Here is a 20,210-nt window from a genome sequence, read left to right on the forward strand (position 1 = left end):
GTGTTGCCATGGAGGGAACTCGTCGAGTCCATCAGGGGACTCGACGAGTCGAGTCGGGTTGCCCCGCGATTCGTGACCAGTGGTAACCCGTCGAGTGAAAGGTTAACTTGACGAGTCGAGTGAGGATTTATGAGGATTAAGAGGACACGCATGGACTCGCCGAGTCACACGAGTGCACTCGATGAGTTTGGTCAAAGTTTGACCGTTGACTAGAGTTGACTTCAGTTGACCTTAGGGTTTTGGTCAAGCTGGTTCAAGAGAGGTCAGGGAGGGGTAGAAAGGTCTTCTACCAATTCTTTAGAAATGAGGACAAGAGAAAGTATTTATTAGAGATGTTATTATGTTGATAGGAGGAGGCTAGGTCGGGTTATCGAGCACGAGAGGTTATCCGACATCGTACGAGGTGAGTCTTCTCACTGTACTTTACCTAGAGTGGTAATTATGTGTGACCGGAAGGTCTTATGTGCTATGATGAGTATGTGATGTATGCTGTTATATGATATGTATGTGCTATGTTATGTTATGAGTATTACGATATGGACCGGAAGGTCAACAGTGTATGGGCCGGAAGGTCAAGATGATGCGGACTGGAAGGTCGGAGAAGTGGGACCGGAAGGTCAGAGAAGTGGGACCGGAAGGTCTACCAGGATGATGGGACGGAAGTCCCCTGAGACACATTGACCGGAAGGTCTTGTAGAGTTATAGCCTTGAGTGACGTATATGCGTATGTGGTATTTTGGGGAACTCACTAAGCATTTATGCTTACCGTTTATGTGATATGTGTTTCAGGTACCAGCGAGGATCGCGGGAAGGCGCCGACATGATCTGTACACATTGATGAAGTTTTATGTATTTGAGATCTTGGGATTGTTTTATTTGGAGGACATGTGTTACATTGGATTTTGATATTTCTTATGAATGAAATTATGTTTTAAAAATGAAAAAAAAATTGTTTTGGAAATTCACGTTGTTACAGCGATATCATGTCTTCTTTCACTGGCTTCCATAAATCTAAATATCATTGACTCGAGAGCATTTATTTTTTCGGATTGGACTTGTTCTATTTGGTAGAGATCATGCTTTAATTATTGAATTTCTTTTGTATATCGATCTCTCTTGTATTCCAATTCACAATCCCTTGTAGAATGGGGTCCCCCACAAGCTCCACATCTATCTTGAATTGATCCACCAACTTTTGTGATCTTTTCTTCCATTGCGTTGAGCTTTCCAATAGTTAAATCCTCCTATAGTGAAATCCTCCTTTGGATTGTGATACTCTCTTAAATGCTTAGCAAATTCTTCAATCAAAGCTTTATTTGTTGTTGGATCCTTCGAGTGAACACATTGACTCCATCATAAAATATCGATATTTCTTGTTGCACATAGAAGTCATGTTGAGGGCAATGTCATAACAATCTCTTGTAACGCTCCCAAGCTTCGTATAGCGACTCCATTCTAATTGTTGAAAATTTTGTATGTTTCTTTTAAGCTTCGCCACATTTGAAGTAAGGGTAAACTAGTTTATGAACTCAGTCCTGAAATCAACCCATGTCATGATTGCCCCAAAGGGATGTCATTTTAACAATTCCTTAGCTTCACCCTTCAATGTGACCGGCAAAAGTCGAAGCATCACCGCATCTTTACTCACGTTTGGTGCATTAAAATAATTTGAAATCTTCACCACCTCTTCTATGTGCTCGTAGGCGTCCTCTTGCTCCTTCCCATAAAAAGGTAGATCTTTTAGCATATTAAGAATGTGCCCTGGTAGTTTGAACTTTGTAGTGGTTGAGATTTTTGTGGATCAAGACCCCATATGTTCTCTTTCCTTATATGTCGTTTGTACTCGTCCATTGTCATGGTCGTGATGTCCCCCATTTTTTTCCTGCTAAGATAAAACTAGAAAACATGTGTAAAACGAACAAAAAAGAAATAAAATCAATTCTAACTGTAACGTGACCACAACGTGGCCAAGGTCCCCACGACATTGCTATCAGACCGAAAAAATAAATACAGAAAAATTAACTTTTTGTGGTTTTTACCCCACAAAAAGGATCGAATAACTAGAAGCAATTAAACTAAAAATCAAATGGGCCGTTCCCCGGTAACGGTGCCAAAAACTTTGATGTGTACTTTATATATCTATCTAGCTTTAAATTTATAAACCTAACTACTTAGCTAAATTATGCACTTATAGGCAGTATACCTAGTCAGATTATAGAATATCTTAGGTAAGTTGGGTATCGATCACAGGGAACGATATTTAATTAACAAATAATTACTAAAAGTTAAACTATGAAAAACAACTAGAAGTGGGGGGATTTTATCTGATTTTACAAGTTCATAAAAACTTAAACTAAAATACCTAATTAATGACTAAAAAGACGATTTAAAACCAAGAATAAAAGATACTCTCGTTCAGCTTCGAATCTCCCCTTTTCCTATGATTGATTTCAAAACAATGGATTAATTCTGTTAGTTACCAAATAGAAGTTAGTAGTCATCATGGTCAGACTAACTAGCATAAGTCAATTTAACAACTTTAACCCCAATGATCATGCAAGTTAAGAACACTAAATTGATTTTAAAGATAATTTGGACTCTAAATGATAAAATCTACATACTACTATTCTTTAGTCAAGTCTAGAATCGAGCAAATATTATGATCAAATACTGCTCTCTAACACAGTTAAGCAACTAACTTATCACCTATACTAGGATATGGTCAATCCTATCTCTAGCAATTAAATGAACATAAACAACTAGTTAAATCAATTGCATGCAATCAACTGCAGTTTAACTACACAATCTTGAGACAAGGCGATAAAGATAGAAACTTTAACAAGCTAGGTTTAGATTTATCAAACAATATTTAAAGCAAAAACCAACTTCATCAATCCATCAAACAAGAAATAAACATGTGGTAATCAAGAGTTCATCTAATCTAAACGAAAGCAAGGGTTATTAGCCCATAATCACAGTTGGAAAACACATAAACAAAAGAAAAACTAAGTTAGACATGATTAAACTATGCAAACCGAATGAATATGTGTGAATCCTTGCTCCAATCTTCTTATCATTTGATCTCTAGTTGAATTCTGCCCTCCAAGGGTTATTGGAAGGGTTTTTCTTCATAAATAATCGCAGCTCTAAGGCATCTACCCTCTAGAATCGACATAATGTCCGGAATATCTATAATTACCAAAATTTGGTCAGCACATCGTGGTTGACCTCCATCGTGATATGGTACTCAAGTATATCCCCTATTCTCCAAGTTAACGTCAAGAATCGCGAAGATTCCATTCACCACGTCGTGATCGTTGGGAATCATACTTTTTTTCAAAACATTAAAGTCGTCCGAAATTTTGCCTAGTTTTCATATTATTTTGAATCACGTCAATCGCAGTTACAAGTCATGAGATATGGTCAAAATACTGACAAGGGGTCAAGCTGTCTATCAACATCCTTTTTGGTGTCTTCTTATTGCCTAAGCTCGCATTTTTCCTGCTTCCTGCTCCTTGTTTGCTTCCTTTTCATCCCGAGCATGTCTTTGCTACTACAAAACATATTTCAACCATAATAAGTACCTTATGTCCTAAAATAAACATAATTGTAGCTAAAAGTATTAAGATAATGTACTAAATATATAACTAAATATGCACATATCAAGCCTGCTGCCATGACGATTTGGATTAAGAAACCTAATGAGTTATGGTAAAGATTATGATCCTTTTAACCATGTGGAGGCATGGCTAATGAGCCTGCTGCCATGACGAGTTGGGCTAAGAAGCTTGATGAGTTATGGTAAAGGTTATCATCCTTTTAACCATATAGATGCATGACTAATGAGCCCGCTGCCATGACGAATTGGGCTGAGAATCTTGGTGAGTTATGGTAAAGTTTATGATCCTTTTAACCATGTCGAAGCATGGCTAATGAGCATACTGGCATGATGGGTTGGGCTGATAAGCTAGATGAGTTATGGTAAAGGTTATGATGTGACATCAATCTCTGAAGATCTCTGATTCTGTGAAATCCTCCAAGACCTCCAGGCACACTCAACAACAAAGAATGCTGGTCGCGTCCCAGGAGGAGATCTCGGGGAGGCGCTCCGACGATCAAGTTAGTGATCGATGATTGATTTTCTGAGTCTGTAATGAGTGAGTATCGAGATCGTACCGTGTACCTGTATTGTCCCTTCTATTATATAGTTAGGGTTCTTCCATACCTGACCACCAAGTCGCATGGGCATAGGACCACATGAACATTCCCTACAACGTCCTCAGAGCTCATATTGATCCATGTGATTCCTCAGAGATCTTCTGTGACTTTGATTGGTGGGGAAGGAATATTCGTTAGTGGCATCGAATTACCCTTTTGCTGACGTATGTCCCGTACGGGTTGAGTCGTCCTTTCCCACATGCGCTGCTAACGTGTTAGTGATATATAAGCCCACATGGGCATGCTATTTCGATAGTCAATTGGATCAACACACAATAAGGCTTGAGTGATGGAGCTTGGGTCATGCTGTCTGTTCTATACGAGCACCAGGCTATGCTTAGTCTATCATTTAGTTGTATACTATCATAACATGTGTATCCTACCACACATTTGACACATATTTGTTGGATTAGCTGTCTAAGCTTATTACTAAATTGGTATAAGTTTATGGAATAAAAGCAAAGTCCTTTTTAGGTTGCTCTCAATAACAAGAAATAGTTAGAAACGAATTTAGGAGAGTGATGAAATGATTAGTTAATTTATTATATGATTAATAAATTAATTAGAAATTGTTTAGAATTAATCAGAATTAGTTTTGGATTAATTAGAACTGTTTTTAAGGTGTAAGTGTTGAATTGTTACCGTTCAATAATTGAGCAATTGATATAATTTTATAACCATCCTAGAGGTGGACGGTTTCTAGGGGTTTCAAAATGATTCTAGAAGCCTCCTTAAGTATCAATAATATAATTATATTATTGTAATCAATACAATATATTTGTCACAATTTTAATCACCATAGTTTTATAATTTTAAAAACAATGGTTTTATTCCTGCACAATGTATGGATTTTGGTCTGGTATATGCTATGGACTAACATACATACACCGGTACACATGTTACATTACCTTGAAAGCATAAATAGACAGATTGAACCCAATAACTAGATTATAATGCAACAACATACATTTTACATCCCGTACATTATGTCACACACTTATATGACTTATATATTTATTTTAGTAATTACATAATAACTTTTAAATACTTATTTATATTTCATGTTAAGTTTGACCAATAATACAAGCCATCAGAAGTCGCTAAGGAATAGGCCTTTATCCCTTCTCTTAGACAACTGAAGAATTGCCAAATATGTACGCAGATCTTCACATCAGCACAAGTATTGTGGATAGACTTAGTCCTTTGTACATTCATCCACCCCCAACACGATGTTAAAACTCTAAGCGACGACATGTGTCGGGTTAAGAGTCAGATTCAAATCACTTGGATTGCGTTTCAAACTATTTTTGTCCTTTTTTGTGAACCATATTTCCGGGACAACTTGCATTAGGTTATGTATCCATTCCAATGCATAATCCGCTTCTTTTGTCTTCATTGTTTTTCCGACCTATCAAGATATAACAAAATATATACGGATAATGTTAAACTTATAAATGTGTACACGTGTTCGATTACAATTGTTATTAACCATAAATAACCAATGTGGATGGTTAATAATGGGTGAAAAGAATATATAGATATATTCCTTTTACCACAAAAGAAATGTAAAAACATTGATTTTTAAATAATAAATATGATAAATTTTATTATTACTGAAAATATAAATATTTTGATATCATAAATAAATGAGTTTACCAATACAGTTCGAAGGCCAACAGATTTGCCTGCTGCGATGTTTCGAGCATTGTCGTCAAGGAACAGCTGTAAGGTCAAATAAAGACAAACACGTCAATTAACCACAAAAGCAAAGCCAATTAAAGAATCAATTATTTAGTTCTAATATATATTACAACAATTAACTCCATTATAGGACTTGTTAACATCCACAAATTAAGTCAGCATCAATTAGAATAATAACATATGACTGATGACATCTAACCAACCTTGATTGTGATATGAATGAAGAAATTCTTTAAAGTTTTAATTAAAGGACGATCATACTCATACTTGATTTGGATATCTTTAAGGTAACTCGTTTCTTTGATCTTGATGTTTTACAGGTATGTTGTGTTCATAAGTATGAAAAGGGAAGTTTAAACTAAACATGTTAAAAAAGTAGTTTGTGAAATTGAAATTAATGTTTATGAAAATTGAAGTTAAGATGATGATAGGCATACCGTTCGTTTTGGATCAACTTCAGCTACGTCCATAGCAATATTGATGGCTTCTAATGAAGGCTTCAAAATAACAGGAAACTCCTGTGGGGAAGACGACTTAGATTTGAATAGATTTGGGTTCATAGTCTCAAAGCAGATGATCTGTTCAAAACAGTCTTCGATCCCAAGAAGATTCAATGCCTTCATCGCATGAGCTCTATCCGAATTTGTGAAGATCTGAGAGAATAACTATGGATTACTTTTCTGAAATTACTTGAAATTTTTGTATCCACAAAACAGCACGACTTACGATTTTCCGTTGACTAATGGCGAGCAAAATGTTTCTTAATTGAGGGTCTGGCTTTATGAGATGATACGGCAATCTTCCATGGACGATGCGATGATAATCATCTGCGTCTACATCATAGCCTAACGCCTGCAAACACAGATTGTTAGTACTCATCGATCATCAAAAACCTGGAAACAATTTGAGATTTAGTAATTACTCTTAAACCGGCGAGAGTGCTTCCGTAAGTTTTGAAGAGTTGAACACGAAGAGCCGAAGCTTTCCTCTGTTCAAATCCGCATCGCTCAACGAGAAAATCTGAGGAAAAAAATTTACAAATCGGTTAGAAATTTGAGCTTTCATCAGAAGCGTTGGTGTTTGTAGTTAAGATGAAATGGTACCATCGATGTTACGCTTGGTGGCATCACCGAATCCAATGTTTGAAGAGTACAAAGTATCATCCAAATCTGCGATTGATGATGAATCATGAGTGTGCCTAAACATACATTTGACGTTCTGTTAAATATGAGAGAGAGAGAGAGAGAGAGAGAGAGAGAGAGAGAGAGTACCGAAGATGATGGAATCGAAAGGGGAGTAGGAATCCATGAATGATGAAAAGTAAGCAGAAGAGGGCAGAGATAGAGAAGGAAGATTTGGAGGGGAAGAGGGAGTGGTATTTATAGGTATAGGGGGGTTGAAGAAACTACAAAGGGGATTGGAATGGTGACTGGGTTTCAATTGTTTTCTGTTTTTTTAATGATAAATAGTTAACGTGAACAACGAGAAGGAATGCAGCACCGCGTAAATCCACCACGTGGTAGCTAATCTGCGAATAAAAATTTAAAGTTGTGGCTTCGCAAGCAGAGTTTTCAAAGTACTTTCATAATTTTATTTTCTGCATCTTCCATTATTAACCACGTTTTATAGAGTTTTTACCAAATTGGGTGTATTTGAAAAAATTATTTACCAAAAAAGTATAGTTTTAAACTTATTTACCAAACAAGTTGGTTTAGCAATTTAATCTAAAAAATCACTCACTAACTCAACTGTTATTGTGTGAATCCACCACGTTCGCCACACCAGACATCCTACACGAACCACACAAGAATCCGCATTGTGATATTTTGAACCAACTTCATTTTTTTGTTTTTATTTTATTTTCAAATTAACAGAGGGAATAAGGAATTTACATAGAAGATGGATGATGTGAAATCGTTGTACAGCCACACAAGAATCCGCATTGTGATATTTCGAACCAACTTCATTTTTTTATTATTATTTTTTTCAAATTAGCAAAGGAAATAAGGAATTTACGTAGAAGAAGATGGATGTGGTGAAATCGTTGTACATAGTGGTGGAGGATGATTTTGGTGGCGATGAGGACAAGGAAGGGAATGAAGAATTGTCATTTAGGTACATACGTTATGTTCTTCAAGCACTTTTTGTAGTTGATGCTTTGTAAAGCGCGTCAAGCCATGGTCGTTCACCAGTTTCATCCGTTGTTCTTATATTTAAACTTGTTGCTTTTATATTATTTCTTATTTCTTGTGAAGTTGAATGAAAGATATAGTTAAGATGACATCCTGTTACCACTTCTTGTGAACCATCCAAAAGATTCACTTCTTAGATCAACGCCTATACTTCTGATTCATTCTACTTCTGTTGCATGTATATTTCTATTGCTATTTCTCTCCATTAAACAAACCTGCACTGAAAAAATCTGTTTCTCTTACCACATTAGCCAAAGGGTCTTTGAAATCATGAGAACTGAATGCTTAGGGGACACTTTAGCTGCCATGGGTATCATCAAAACAAGAAATTATTTCTTACAAGTTCGCCCTGGTAAAGGAAACAGCCGTGTGACACACACTGATACCTTTTGAGAGTTTTTAATCTAAATCTTGTATCTTACTAGAGAATAGTACTTACCAAAGGCTTGTGTTTTAAAATTTATTTACCATTTACTTGTATTTTTTCCTAAATGTTGACCTAACTACCCTGGATAGCATGTTTCATAGATTAGGGACGATTGAAGCAAGTTAATACCACCACAGATGCAACTAGAGAGAGCTTTATCATCTTGTTCTTCTGATGCATATGAAAATTGGAAGCAAATTAAGACTACAATTTTTGCGAAAGTTTTGTCTAGATCATAAATGGTGGTTAATGAATTAATATTTGTTCTTCTGTTGCATACTGCATACTGAGAGTCGATCATTGATGGAAGTACACCATAAGTGTGGAGTTAATGAATTAATATTTGGTTTTACTGAATTTGTTCCTTTTTTCTATTCGGATTTTGTAGTACGAGAGTAATTAGTTGCAAAAATGATGTTTATAAACAAATTTGATAAACATTAACAGCAAAAAGTTTAAAAAAGGAAAAGACAATTGGAAAATTTTAGAAAAATATAAAAATTTGAAACTATTTGGTAAATATTTTTAAAATTACACCTACATGGTAAATAATTTTAAAAAAAATACTTATTTGGTCAAAGACTCACGTTTTATACTTTTGCCGATGTTTTCACTGATCAAAGATCAGGTTAGTCTTTCATCCCGCCTATGCATCAACGGTTTGCCGTTAAACAATTCTTTGCTACTAAAGATGTAAGATAAAAAAAACTATTTTTAACGTTCCTATTTATCGTTACAATGGAAGGTCACCGTTAGATCTCCCATCTTTTCTATGCCGATGACATAATTTTTTTAAGAAAGTGGTCCATTGATATCCTTAAAATTTTGGTCGGGATACTAGATGCTTCCAAACAACCTTTGGTTTAATGGTTAACTTTTATAAGTCAAAGGTGTTTGGCATTGAGTTTCTTATGATATATTCAAAATAATGTTAGAATTCTTGGTGCGAAAATTCAACTCTTCCTTTTAAAGTGCCAAATGGTGCAAACATGGGTTTAAAAAGACAAAATTGCAAGAATGGTCCCGGTGTTATAAGTCGAAAGTTTGGTCCGAAATGGTTTGTATTTTTGTCAATGGTCAAAAAGTTTGATTTTGTTGTGAGTTTGGTCCAATCTGTTCTGATTTTTTTTTCAAAACGACGGTGTTGCCCTTCTTAATACGATTTTTTTTTTGATTTTCAGATTAAAAAAAACAAAACAAAAATTAAAATAAATCTACCTCCTAATAACCCACCCACATCTTTCTCTCTCTCTCTCTCTCTCTCTCTCTCTCTCTCTCTCTCTTCGTCGAAAACCATCCTCACTGTTGAAACCACCATCACCGCTAGAAACTGCCACAATTTTTGCTAGAAACCGTCGTTGGAAGATTTGAAAGACGACATGAACCTCTTCGCCAGAACGCCTTCGATCTGAAAACCCTCACCAAATATTTCTAGATTTGTTTAGATATGTTCGTCAGTGGAGTCGTCACCTTCTTTCTCATGTCATCCTTCTTCGACTCGATTTCTAGCAGACAACGGTGGTGGTTTCATGGTGGTTTTTAAATGGTTTGCACACGTTTACAAATCTGGATGCCCCTTGTATTGTCGTCCATGAATTGTGGCTCGAGTTTCCGATGAACTGTGACTTAAGTTCTTCCTTCTCTGCTTGAGTTTCTTTCTCCGGCGATGTCAGATAATGCAAGAGTTCTTTTCCATTTTTTCAGGTGGAGATGAAGCAGGACGAATATTTACATATATGTTTAGATTTGTTTCGGTGGTTGTTCGACGACTTCGGAGAAGGCAGTGAAAATGGGAAGACGGAGATCTGCAGAGTCGTTTGGGAGCTAGGGTTTTCAAAACGTAAACCACCTCAGATCTAAAAAGATGAAGACGAAAAAGTAGTGGTGGTGGTTTCAGATCTACATCGGCTGCCGGCAGGTGGTGGTGGTGGTATTTTTTCAGTGTAAAAATCAGGTGGAAATAGAAGATGGGTATTGTAGAGAGAGAGAGAGAGAGAGAGAGAGAGAGAGAGAGAGGTGGATATTTTCTTTTTTTCTTTTTTCTTTTATGATTTTATAATAAAAAAATTGGAAAAGGGAAAATACCAATGATAAATATGTCTTTATAAAAGGTTTTCAGAATTTTGGACCAAACTCACAATAAAATCAAACTTTTGGACCAGTGAGTCCAAACATTTTGGACTAAACTTGTGAGTTATGATATAACACAAGAATCATTATTGCAATTTTGGTCCTTTAAAAAAGAACTGAAAGCCAATAATTGAACGGGTACACGACAAACTTTCATGGAAAGCAAAAATATCTATCGATTGGTGGACGTCCAATATATGCTAGTTAGGTCATCCACAATGGGAGTTTAATGAGAGTTCAATAGAATAAATTTGAATATAATATAAAGGAGAGAGAATGTAGAGTTGAATCACCATTGAACGGTTGAATAGAATGTGTAGTGAAAAGTTGTGGGTTTTTTTAAGAATTTAATTGAATATATATAGTCTCTCTCCTAGTTGGCACTCTATTAAACTCTCCATGGGTTTAATGCATTGGAGATGACCTTAATCTTAGGAGTTAGGAGCCTCCCATTGAATTTTTTCTCAAGTTTCTAAACACCAATTTACAGGGACAAATCTATAGAGTGTCCCGAAGGACCCGTGTATGTACTCAAATTTTTCGTATTAATGTAAAAAAATCTATTACTTTGAACCTATAAAAAATGATTATATTATTACTCTAGTTCAGTAATGTAATTAAACTTTGATATGGTTTGAGTTACAACATGATGGATTAAAGTTCTAGTTTGTTATAGGTTTGGGTTCAATTCCAACTGTTACCATTTTATTTTACCATCATTTTTTTTAGGTATACCCTTTATCATAAAAAGAGTCTAAATTACCTAAGACCTTACCTCATGTCATCTTTAATTTAACCTGCAATGCCTTATGTGAATTTAAATTGCTTATTTTATTCTATTTAATATTACATATATTTACTTAAAGTTTTATCAACATAATCAATTAAATAACTACTAAAAACGATTAATAGGTAGAAATGGAGATTATATATATATATATATATATATATATATATATATATATATATATATATATATTTCCTTACTATTATATAAAACATTTTTGAGATTTCTTGAAATTTAAGAGGTACCGCCATACCTACTACATAATATTCGATCAATTTAAGTTTACCAATCAATGCATCAGTTTATATTTACATTTCAGAAATTAAATGACATTAAACATTAACTTTAAAAATTAAATCTAGAAATGACACGGTTGTAATCATTGTGGTTAGGTGGAAAATGTCACTTTGGACAAAAAAAGGTTTGGACTAGCACTCATGGTCCAAAGGCTTTCATTTTCTTGTGACTTTGATTCAATTTACTTTAAACTTCTTTGTAATGACAATTTTGCCATTGGTTTTTGTTTTTTTAGTTTTATTTATTTATTTAAATATTTTTATAATTAAAAGAATAATAAAAAACAAAATACCTCTTTCTCTCTCTCCCTCCCTCTCAAACATATAGCCACCGATGAAAAATTTTCCAACGTCAAAATTTTCGACCATTCCTCCAATTCGCCACATCTCATGACCTAAACTTGATGTTTCCTGAAACCTTAATGTCGCGGTCATCGACCACCCGAAACAACTAGACTATCACCACCATCGATCACTATCGACCTTATCTGTTTCCTTCAAGCCATCTTCTGCATCTTCGACCATTCGGCAACAAAATCGACATCAAGGCACATTTAGCGCATACAATAATTTATGGTTCAAGGCCGCTGGTGGAGAAGATGGATATGTGGTTCAACAACCGCCAAACATTTCCTGGTCAAAATCTCCAACAATTAACACCCCAAAATAGTACACATCAGATTTTCTGAGTGGTTTTTCGGGCATCCATTGAGGAAAGCTCTGGTGCTCGATAGTTGAATTTTCGGGCGGTGGTTGGCGGAGCGAAGGCAGCGAGGCAAAAATCAGATATGCAAGCGTTTCCGAATTTGTCTAGTAAGATGTTTTTCGATTTGATGTTTTTCCATGGGCGAGTTTAAGATATCAGCCATCGCTTTACCACTCTCATAGGGTGAGTAACAACAAGAATATTCTTCCTCTTCCCCTTCTTGTTCGTTCATAAACAAGTTGGCAAGAGAAGACCAGTAAGCTTCAACGTTTCTATCCATTGACTCAGTGTATGTGTGTGTGTGTGTAATTTTATTATTCAAAGTGTTTTTTGTAAGGCTTAATAGGCAAAAAATGTTCTATGCTTGAGATAATGGTTCGTAAGCATTATGTTAGAATATTAAGTTTAAGATCTGGGCTATTATTCCTATTTACAAATTCTTAATTCAAATTTTGGTGTTTGGTACTGTATGAGGTTTGAAGAAGATCATATAAGTTTCCAAGAAAAAAGAGAGGGGAGAGTGAATGTTGGAAGTCTAAAACTTGTGATCGATATACGTGTGTGTGTGTGTGTGAGAGAGAGAGAGAGAAAGATAGAGATAGGTGGTGTTTGTTTTGGAAGTGGTAAAATATCTTTAGTCTTTTTCCATATCTGCGGCATGAGACGTTGACCAAAAGTATTTTTCTATGTCTTCATGCAAGAAGTGATAAAGAAGTCTTTTTGAGTTCTTTTGTCATCCAGAAAACAAACGGTCTTTTTGGTAAACATCTACCCGCCCACAGATGTAAGTTTCCAAAAAGTCTTTTTGCCAAAAAAACGAGCCCATAGTGTAACATCAGCCAAAATAGGTCAACAACAGTCACATATGATCATGTCAAACAATAATGTAATAAACTTACTTTGTAATGTTGGGTTTTGAGCATTCTAACACTCCTATGGTGTACATGCAACCCTATAAACCTTGGATCTATGTTTTCTCTATTATACATGCAAATATTAACTATTCCAAGGTTTCATCCTAACTAGCATATTATGAAGCACCTATACTACAAAGTTCTAGTTAGATGACATACCTTTTGATGTAGCTTGATGTCTTCAAGCTTTAAGAGCTTAGCCCCAATAGTGTGGAAGCCTCAAATGGAATCACAAATCACCAAAACACCTTGGAAGAACTTGAGAGAATATGTATGCACACTAAAATCGGCCCACTCTTATTTTCACACACTTGTTCCAATTTTGTGAGCCAAGGACCCCTTTATATATTATGGAGGATTAGGGTTACATCCATGTAAACCCTAATACCCATGACCTTTCATTTACATAGGATCCATGGGTTAAAAGCTCCATGGACCATCCATGAAAGCTTAGCCCAACCTAAATGAACTTGGCCCATTCCATATATATAAGAGTCCATATTTAGTTAGTTCTTTTTGATCACTTAATTAATTCTAAATTAATTCTTGATCAATACTAATTAAATAATATGATTCCATATTAATATATTAGAACTTATAATATATTAATATAAATCATAAATATACTATTCTTAAAAGACTATCCATATAAATTGTGCCGGTGAAGTGCAACCCAAATAGACCATGCCGGGTCGGGTCAAGTACATACCAAATATAGTTATGGACTTAGACATTAATCCAACAGTCTCCCACTTGGATAAGTCTAAAACTATTATTGAGTATGACTTCAAAACCTAACTGGCAATCATAGCTCTTAAAGCCGCTGTCGAACTCTGACCTTGTCAATGACTTGTCCATTAGATAAGGGATCATATATTCCTCCATTCTAGATATCATATGGACTGAGACATGGATTATAATCATTCTCTCTGTCCATTTGTTGTTTCCCGATTTTCGATTTATGATGACTGACTGATTGAACAAATCCAATTAGTCCTGGCTTGGCCAAACACTCACATGTGTCATCGCTAAATCATCGAGGGGCCCACATATATCGCTTTTATCCCGAAGGTAAAACGAATGGATAAACTTCGACTCATATGGCTTGTTCTACTACTTGTTGAATCATACACAAAGGCACGTTTTATAACATCGAGTTACCAAATGCGTTTTCGTGCAATCAATGTATAACCAACTCATAGTAACAACTCATATCTCTAGGTTTGAAGAATATAAGATATTATCGTCTCATGATCACTCGTGATAAAATCCATGAAGTGATTCAAATGAGCGCGGGTTGAATCCAATACTCAGAACTTATGAGCACTCATGAGTGTTGTAGCACCACTTTGTCCACCAACTTGGACCTCTACAAACCAACCCATGACAATCTTGATTCATATCTACTTCCAACATATGACCGACTGTGGATGGTTTGAATAACTTAATCATTCAGGAAGAGCGACTTAGTTATTCTGGAAGTCAAAACATGCAAAGTGAAACACAAGAATAAATGAATCAAATATGGTATCAAACCCTATGAATATAAATAAACACTTTTATTTATCACCATACTGATTACTCATTATTCATTGTTTCGGTTTTATCAACTTTATACTTGAATTAAAAACACTAGTTGTCCCATGCTCCAAGCATGTACACTATGTTTTTCTTAAACAATAGCTTTGCCATACACCAAGTATGCACTCTATGTTTGTCTATGATCCTTACTTTGTGAAATAAACCAATTGAACATAATTTCAACGATTCTAATTTCACACTCCCAAATCCTTATCGAAAAATGTGAGAATTTCAAATTCCTATCATTTATCGAAATCTGTTTAGATTTTAAACTTATATGCACTGACCCTCCTGTAATGAATATGTACAAAGTCACAAACACTTGTCAACAGTCATTATAAGGTATTCCAATGGAGATCAACTCCATGGAAACTAAGTCTCATATTCAAAGTACATTGCTTTGGACATGCTTCTTGCATTAAGTTTTCTAATCTTACACAGATAACTTCCACCTATGGAGACAACTCCATATTCTCATTTTGACTATCACTTCTGAACAAGAGATGCCTCTTTTCAGAATATGTCAATATGGTCCTTCCAAAATTAGCACTATACTTCCAACTGTCCCTGAGCAACCAATCTTTGGTAAACCTCATATTGTCCTCGACAATTGCTTAATCATTTTAGTCATATCCAATTCTAGACTTTTTCCCTTCTTAATGCCTCTGGGCATTTGGAAAAATTTAGAAATGACAAATATTATAGCACATGCAATCGATCCTGTACCCAAAGCAAATGGTACACAATTCATGATGTCTCACATAAAGACATAATTCTAGACCAGTCTTTTGCTACAATATTTTTATTTGCCATGTTTTCAAAATTTGACTATGAAGAGGGATGCCGTAATCATAATCGAATTTTGAGAACGCAATATATAGAATTTCCTTAAGTTAAACCAATCCAACATGAAATTCATATATATATTCTTGACTAAAGATGATTAAGGTCTCAATCTAAGCCTTTAGAACTGAAATGAAGTATATCCTCTCCCTTAATTATAGGAAAACAACTTTTTCAATCCCTGCAGCCTCACGAATTGAAACTTTTGTTTTCTATAATTAACATTGCTAACTTGCAACACTAACAATAATTATCATGCTCCCACTAACATGATGATTATTAGCATAACACTTATGCTCCCACTAGCTTTGACATGTACTCAGAAATCAGCTGGACTTCTAGAAATCAATACTTTATTGACTTTCTTACCAAAGTTTAGATTTCTGATACGAGATGCTTTGATAAAACTTTATCAAAATCATACACCTTTCCTTAGATATCATGCATGTGTGTCTAAACAATTTCAGAACTATGAAAAGGGATGCCGTAATCATAGTCTCAATTGTTTAGACCTTTTGCCATCTGCTTTAAATCTACTTGGTGGAAGTGTTTCCTCACCATCATTTTCATGAATCAGAGAGAAACCTTATGACCCTTAGATTTTATGGTGTATGTGTTCTTATCCATGTGAATCGTCAAAACCATAGTCACAAGACAAGGATAATGACAAATCCAAACTCATATGGACTGAACTTATGCAATCTTAACTTCTTGCCACCTGGAAGTACAGGGCCTGCCATTGCTTCCAAGTTGTTATGCAACCAATTGAGAACTTTCAGAACTCCTATGCAAAGCCAACTTTAACTGGAATGGGCACAGAATATGTCAACACGATAGGTTATAAACCTCAAGTCGTGTGCTAGTGAAGAACCTCAGGTTTTATTCTTGATTAGTTCTTGAAATTCTTTTTAGGATCTTTAAGATTCCCACTATCCTCTTGACATATAAGACTATCTTGCCAAATATTCAAGAGATAGTGCGGATTCTTTATCAAGACAAACACTTCACACAATTGGCCTTAGTTGGTCTTTGTTTTATCCAAAACATCACAACTTACCAATTTCAAATGTACAAGAGTAGGACACTTTTACTCTTACATTTGACAAGTGTTTTAAACCTTTCTTTAAGATATGTCACTCAAGTTACAATCTTGGAGTATGACTCTAAGAATTGTTTTGGAACGAAGTATGACTCATCTTCCTGATCTAACCATTTCAACAATTCACGACTCCTCTTCTTAGTCATAAGAATGCACTAAGATGACCTTTAGAGGACTAATTGTGATATGATTTCTAAATCATTAAGATGATCACAAACATGATACTAAAGTACTCTCCCATCTTTTCAGATTTGAGAAACTTTTATCTTTCTGCCTAATTTGATTCTTCCCATTCGTTCTGCCATACATTGAGACTTTTCCAATGTTTCAGAATTATACTTAAACTTGTAAGTATAACCATATTTACTAAACTTTAGTAAATCAAATAGTCTTAACGAGCTTTGTGGTGGAAATGACCAGTGCACAAGAATGTGTACTCGATCCCTTTAGTCCTTCACTTGACTCACACATCCTTGTGAACAAGTAATTAGTCTTGATTTTCCAATGCTTGAAAGTTCTCATTCATCATACTATTCAACTTGCATGATACCAAGTTTTGGTCCAATTGAAACTTGGGTGATGAGGAACTTTCCTGATTTGGTAAATTTAGACACTACCACAAATGAAAGAATCAAATCCATTTTCCAATATTGCTGTCAGTGGAATCATATAAGCAGCAATTTTCCACAAATGCCATTGTAAGGATACTTCAAATAAATAAAATTAAACAATTTTCTTTTATTTTTAAACTTTGCGGAAAAACTTATCCTTACAATCTACATGGAAAATTGTTGTTATCTATTCCTTAGCAATATATCATAACTTCTTAAGCAACTGCTCAAAATTATGATGCGATCGAAATCCACCTTCGCGATCAGAATCAACATATACTTCCTTTAAGATTTCTCTCTATTCTTTGATTCTTAAAACATCAACATGTGACCCAGTCACATCATGTAATGAGGATCTCAGAATAGAACTTAACAGAGTTAGCTAATGGGCTCTACCTGATGTAGAGTCAAACTTATTGACTTTAACATCCTTAGGTAAATTTGGCAGCTTTGCAATCAACGCCCCTTCCTTTGGCAAAATAAACATATGGACCCTTTGGTAATGGGACTATCTCAGACTTAGCCATTCTCTTTACCATTTGGTCAACCGGGTTGACTATGGCCAATCCCTTTCCATTGGGAAGAGAATGCTTTTTCTGGATTTCCAGTGTCACCATTGTCATTGTCCATAAAGTTTTTGGGAAGTTGATCTTCTAATCCAATTTGCTTTACTATCGTTCCAAATCATTGCTGATTCAGCAGCACCAAGCAAATAGATATGATCATTAAGGTTCATGTCATAGTCTGTTTCATAGTAGTCCCAAAGGAACTCACTATGTGACTTAGAAAGTGATTGAACATCCAACTTTCTCAAGACTTTGACACCCAACTCTCCCGGCTTGTCAATATGTGACTTCATCTCTAAGATGTGATCACACATAGACCTTGCTTGCCATTAGGGCTTGAGTGACCTTGAACTTGTGGGTTAGGGAGAATAATTGGAGGAGGTGGAGGAAGAGAAGTATGACTTCCATGAGCCAAACTCGGGAAGTCATATTCATTAGGAAAGTTTGGTTTGGGAAGATCATTGTTGTCTAAACCAGACATCATCAATGGGAGAAATTCACGTAAAGTTGATTTAAGTCCTTAATATAACACCCAATATGATATATTAAGGCTAGGACCCAACAAAATATTTTATAACTTGGAAGAGGGATGCCGTAATCCAAGCTATAAAATATTTGAAGGTAGGTGAATGACGATTCACCAATTTCCACCAAGATAAACGAAATGTATTATTAGGTTTTAATTGGTTTTGAAACTTCTAGATTCTTTTGAGATTCATTGAACTTTTCAATGACATGTTTCAATCTCGAGTGTGCCCTTCAGGTTTTGTGACTGGGATGTCGAGGATCACAAAACAAGGTGTGAAGTAACCATGCAAATATACTTGGTACCCTTAATATTTACCCCTCAATCGATGTGCCGGTTAACCACACACGCTCCAACGATACTATGATAAACATTAAGTTACCCTTTGCCTACCTTGTTAAGTCCAGGTTAGTGTGCCGGTTAACCACACACGCTCCACTAACAGCTTAAACAAAGTGCAAAGTGTAATTTCATGGATTAGCACCTTATTCACATTTTCCTAAGTAACTAAGATTGGGAATTTATAAGTGTTTAGTTACTTAGTATTTATCATTATACTTATAATGAAGGGAGAATTATAGTCCTTGTCCTACCTGTTCGGCTAACGACCCTCCACCGGTCAAGGAAGCGGTGAGTGAGAGTGGACACCCATTAAACTGCCATTTTATAGGCAGTAACCTTATACCCCCCTTATAGACCGACTTCGTGAATGAGGCCTACTATTGGTAAGACGACTTGCTCTTATACATATAATATATTACACTTTTAATATTATAATAGTATAAGGGTGTATTTTAGACATTTAAAATACTTGGTGGTTTAATCTATTAATTAAACTAGACTTTTAATTTAATTAAACTCAAACCATATATTTATGGATTAATAATACTCTTTTAATTAAACGCTTTAATTAACTATTAATAAAGTCCATAAGAGTTAATTTGAACTATTCAACAAAACATCATAATTCCAATTATTAAACTCAAAATTAAAACCATTTAATTAATTGTTTAAGTTATGAACCCAAGAGTTTTAGAATTCAATTCTTTTTTTTCAAAAAAAACTTTTCTCAAATTCCAAAACTTGAGGGCAAGTTTTGTAATTCTTGAAAACCTTTGGATTCCATAACTTATGGAATTAATGGTGTTTTATGATGAAACTTTCCATGTTCCATAACTTAAGAACAAGTTATGGAATTCTTTAAAACATTAACACCAAATTTTGTCACTCTATAAAAACTTTGAATCAATTTTTTTTTTTAAAAAAAACTTTCATATCCATAACTTATGGAAGTTTCAAAAACCCTTAAGATCACAACTTTAAAAAAAACTTTTGAGCTCCAAAATTTTATGACAAAATTTGTAACTTTTTAAAACATTTAGATCAAACTTTTAAAACTAATAAAATAATCATATCATTTTATCTTTTACTAAATTTGACCTAATTCAACTCATATAACAAATGATTCAAATTTTACAAATAATTCGTTTTTCACAAAACAAGTAATTATCTTAAAATTTGACAAACGTCATGTTTTTTTTTTCCTTTTTTTTTCCAACTTGAAAATAAAACATTTGCATCAATATAACAAAAAACAACCCATGTCTCTGATA

General features: G+C 34.8%; 1 protein-coding gene and 1 non-coding gene across 2 annotated transcripts; one reads left to right on the forward strand and one right to left on the reverse strand.

Annotated features, from left to right (window-relative positions):
* Window positions 1–1,386: 1,386 nt before the first annotated feature.
* LOC145141720 (small nucleolar RNA R71) lies at window positions 1,387–1,492 on the forward strand. The gene has a single exon (XR_013722915.1). It is a non-coding gene; the product is annotated as a small nucleolar RNA R71 (small nucleolar RNA).
* Window positions 1,493–5,142: 3,650 nt separating this feature from the next.
* On the reverse strand, window positions 5,143–7,344 carry LOC145139662 (Haloacid dehalogenase-like hydrolase (HAD) superfamily protein). The gene is made up of 7 exons (XM_079073405.1): window positions 7,191–7,344; window positions 7,023–7,088; window positions 6,842–6,939; window positions 6,646–6,771; window positions 6,357–6,572; window positions 5,875–5,940; window positions 5,143–5,626 (listed from the first exon to the last, which is right to left on the reverse strand). The coding sequence occupies exons 1-7, from the start codon at window positions 7,225–7,227 to the stop codon at window positions 5,459–5,461; spliced, it is 777 nt and encodes a 258-aa protein (XP_078929531.1). The 5' UTR covers window positions 7,228–7,344; the 3' UTR covers window positions 5,143–5,458.
* Window positions 7,345–20,210: the final 12,866 nt, after the last annotated feature.

The sequence above is a fragment of the Lactuca virosa genome, chromosome 9, assembly GCF_052849685.1.
Source record: "Lactuca virosa cultivar CGN04683 chromosome 9, Lactuca_virosa_CGN04683_v6, whole genome shotgun sequence".
In the NCBI taxonomy this organism is placed as follows: domain Eukaryota; kingdom Viridiplantae; phylum Streptophyta; class Magnoliopsida; order Asterales; family Asteraceae; genus Lactuca; species Lactuca virosa.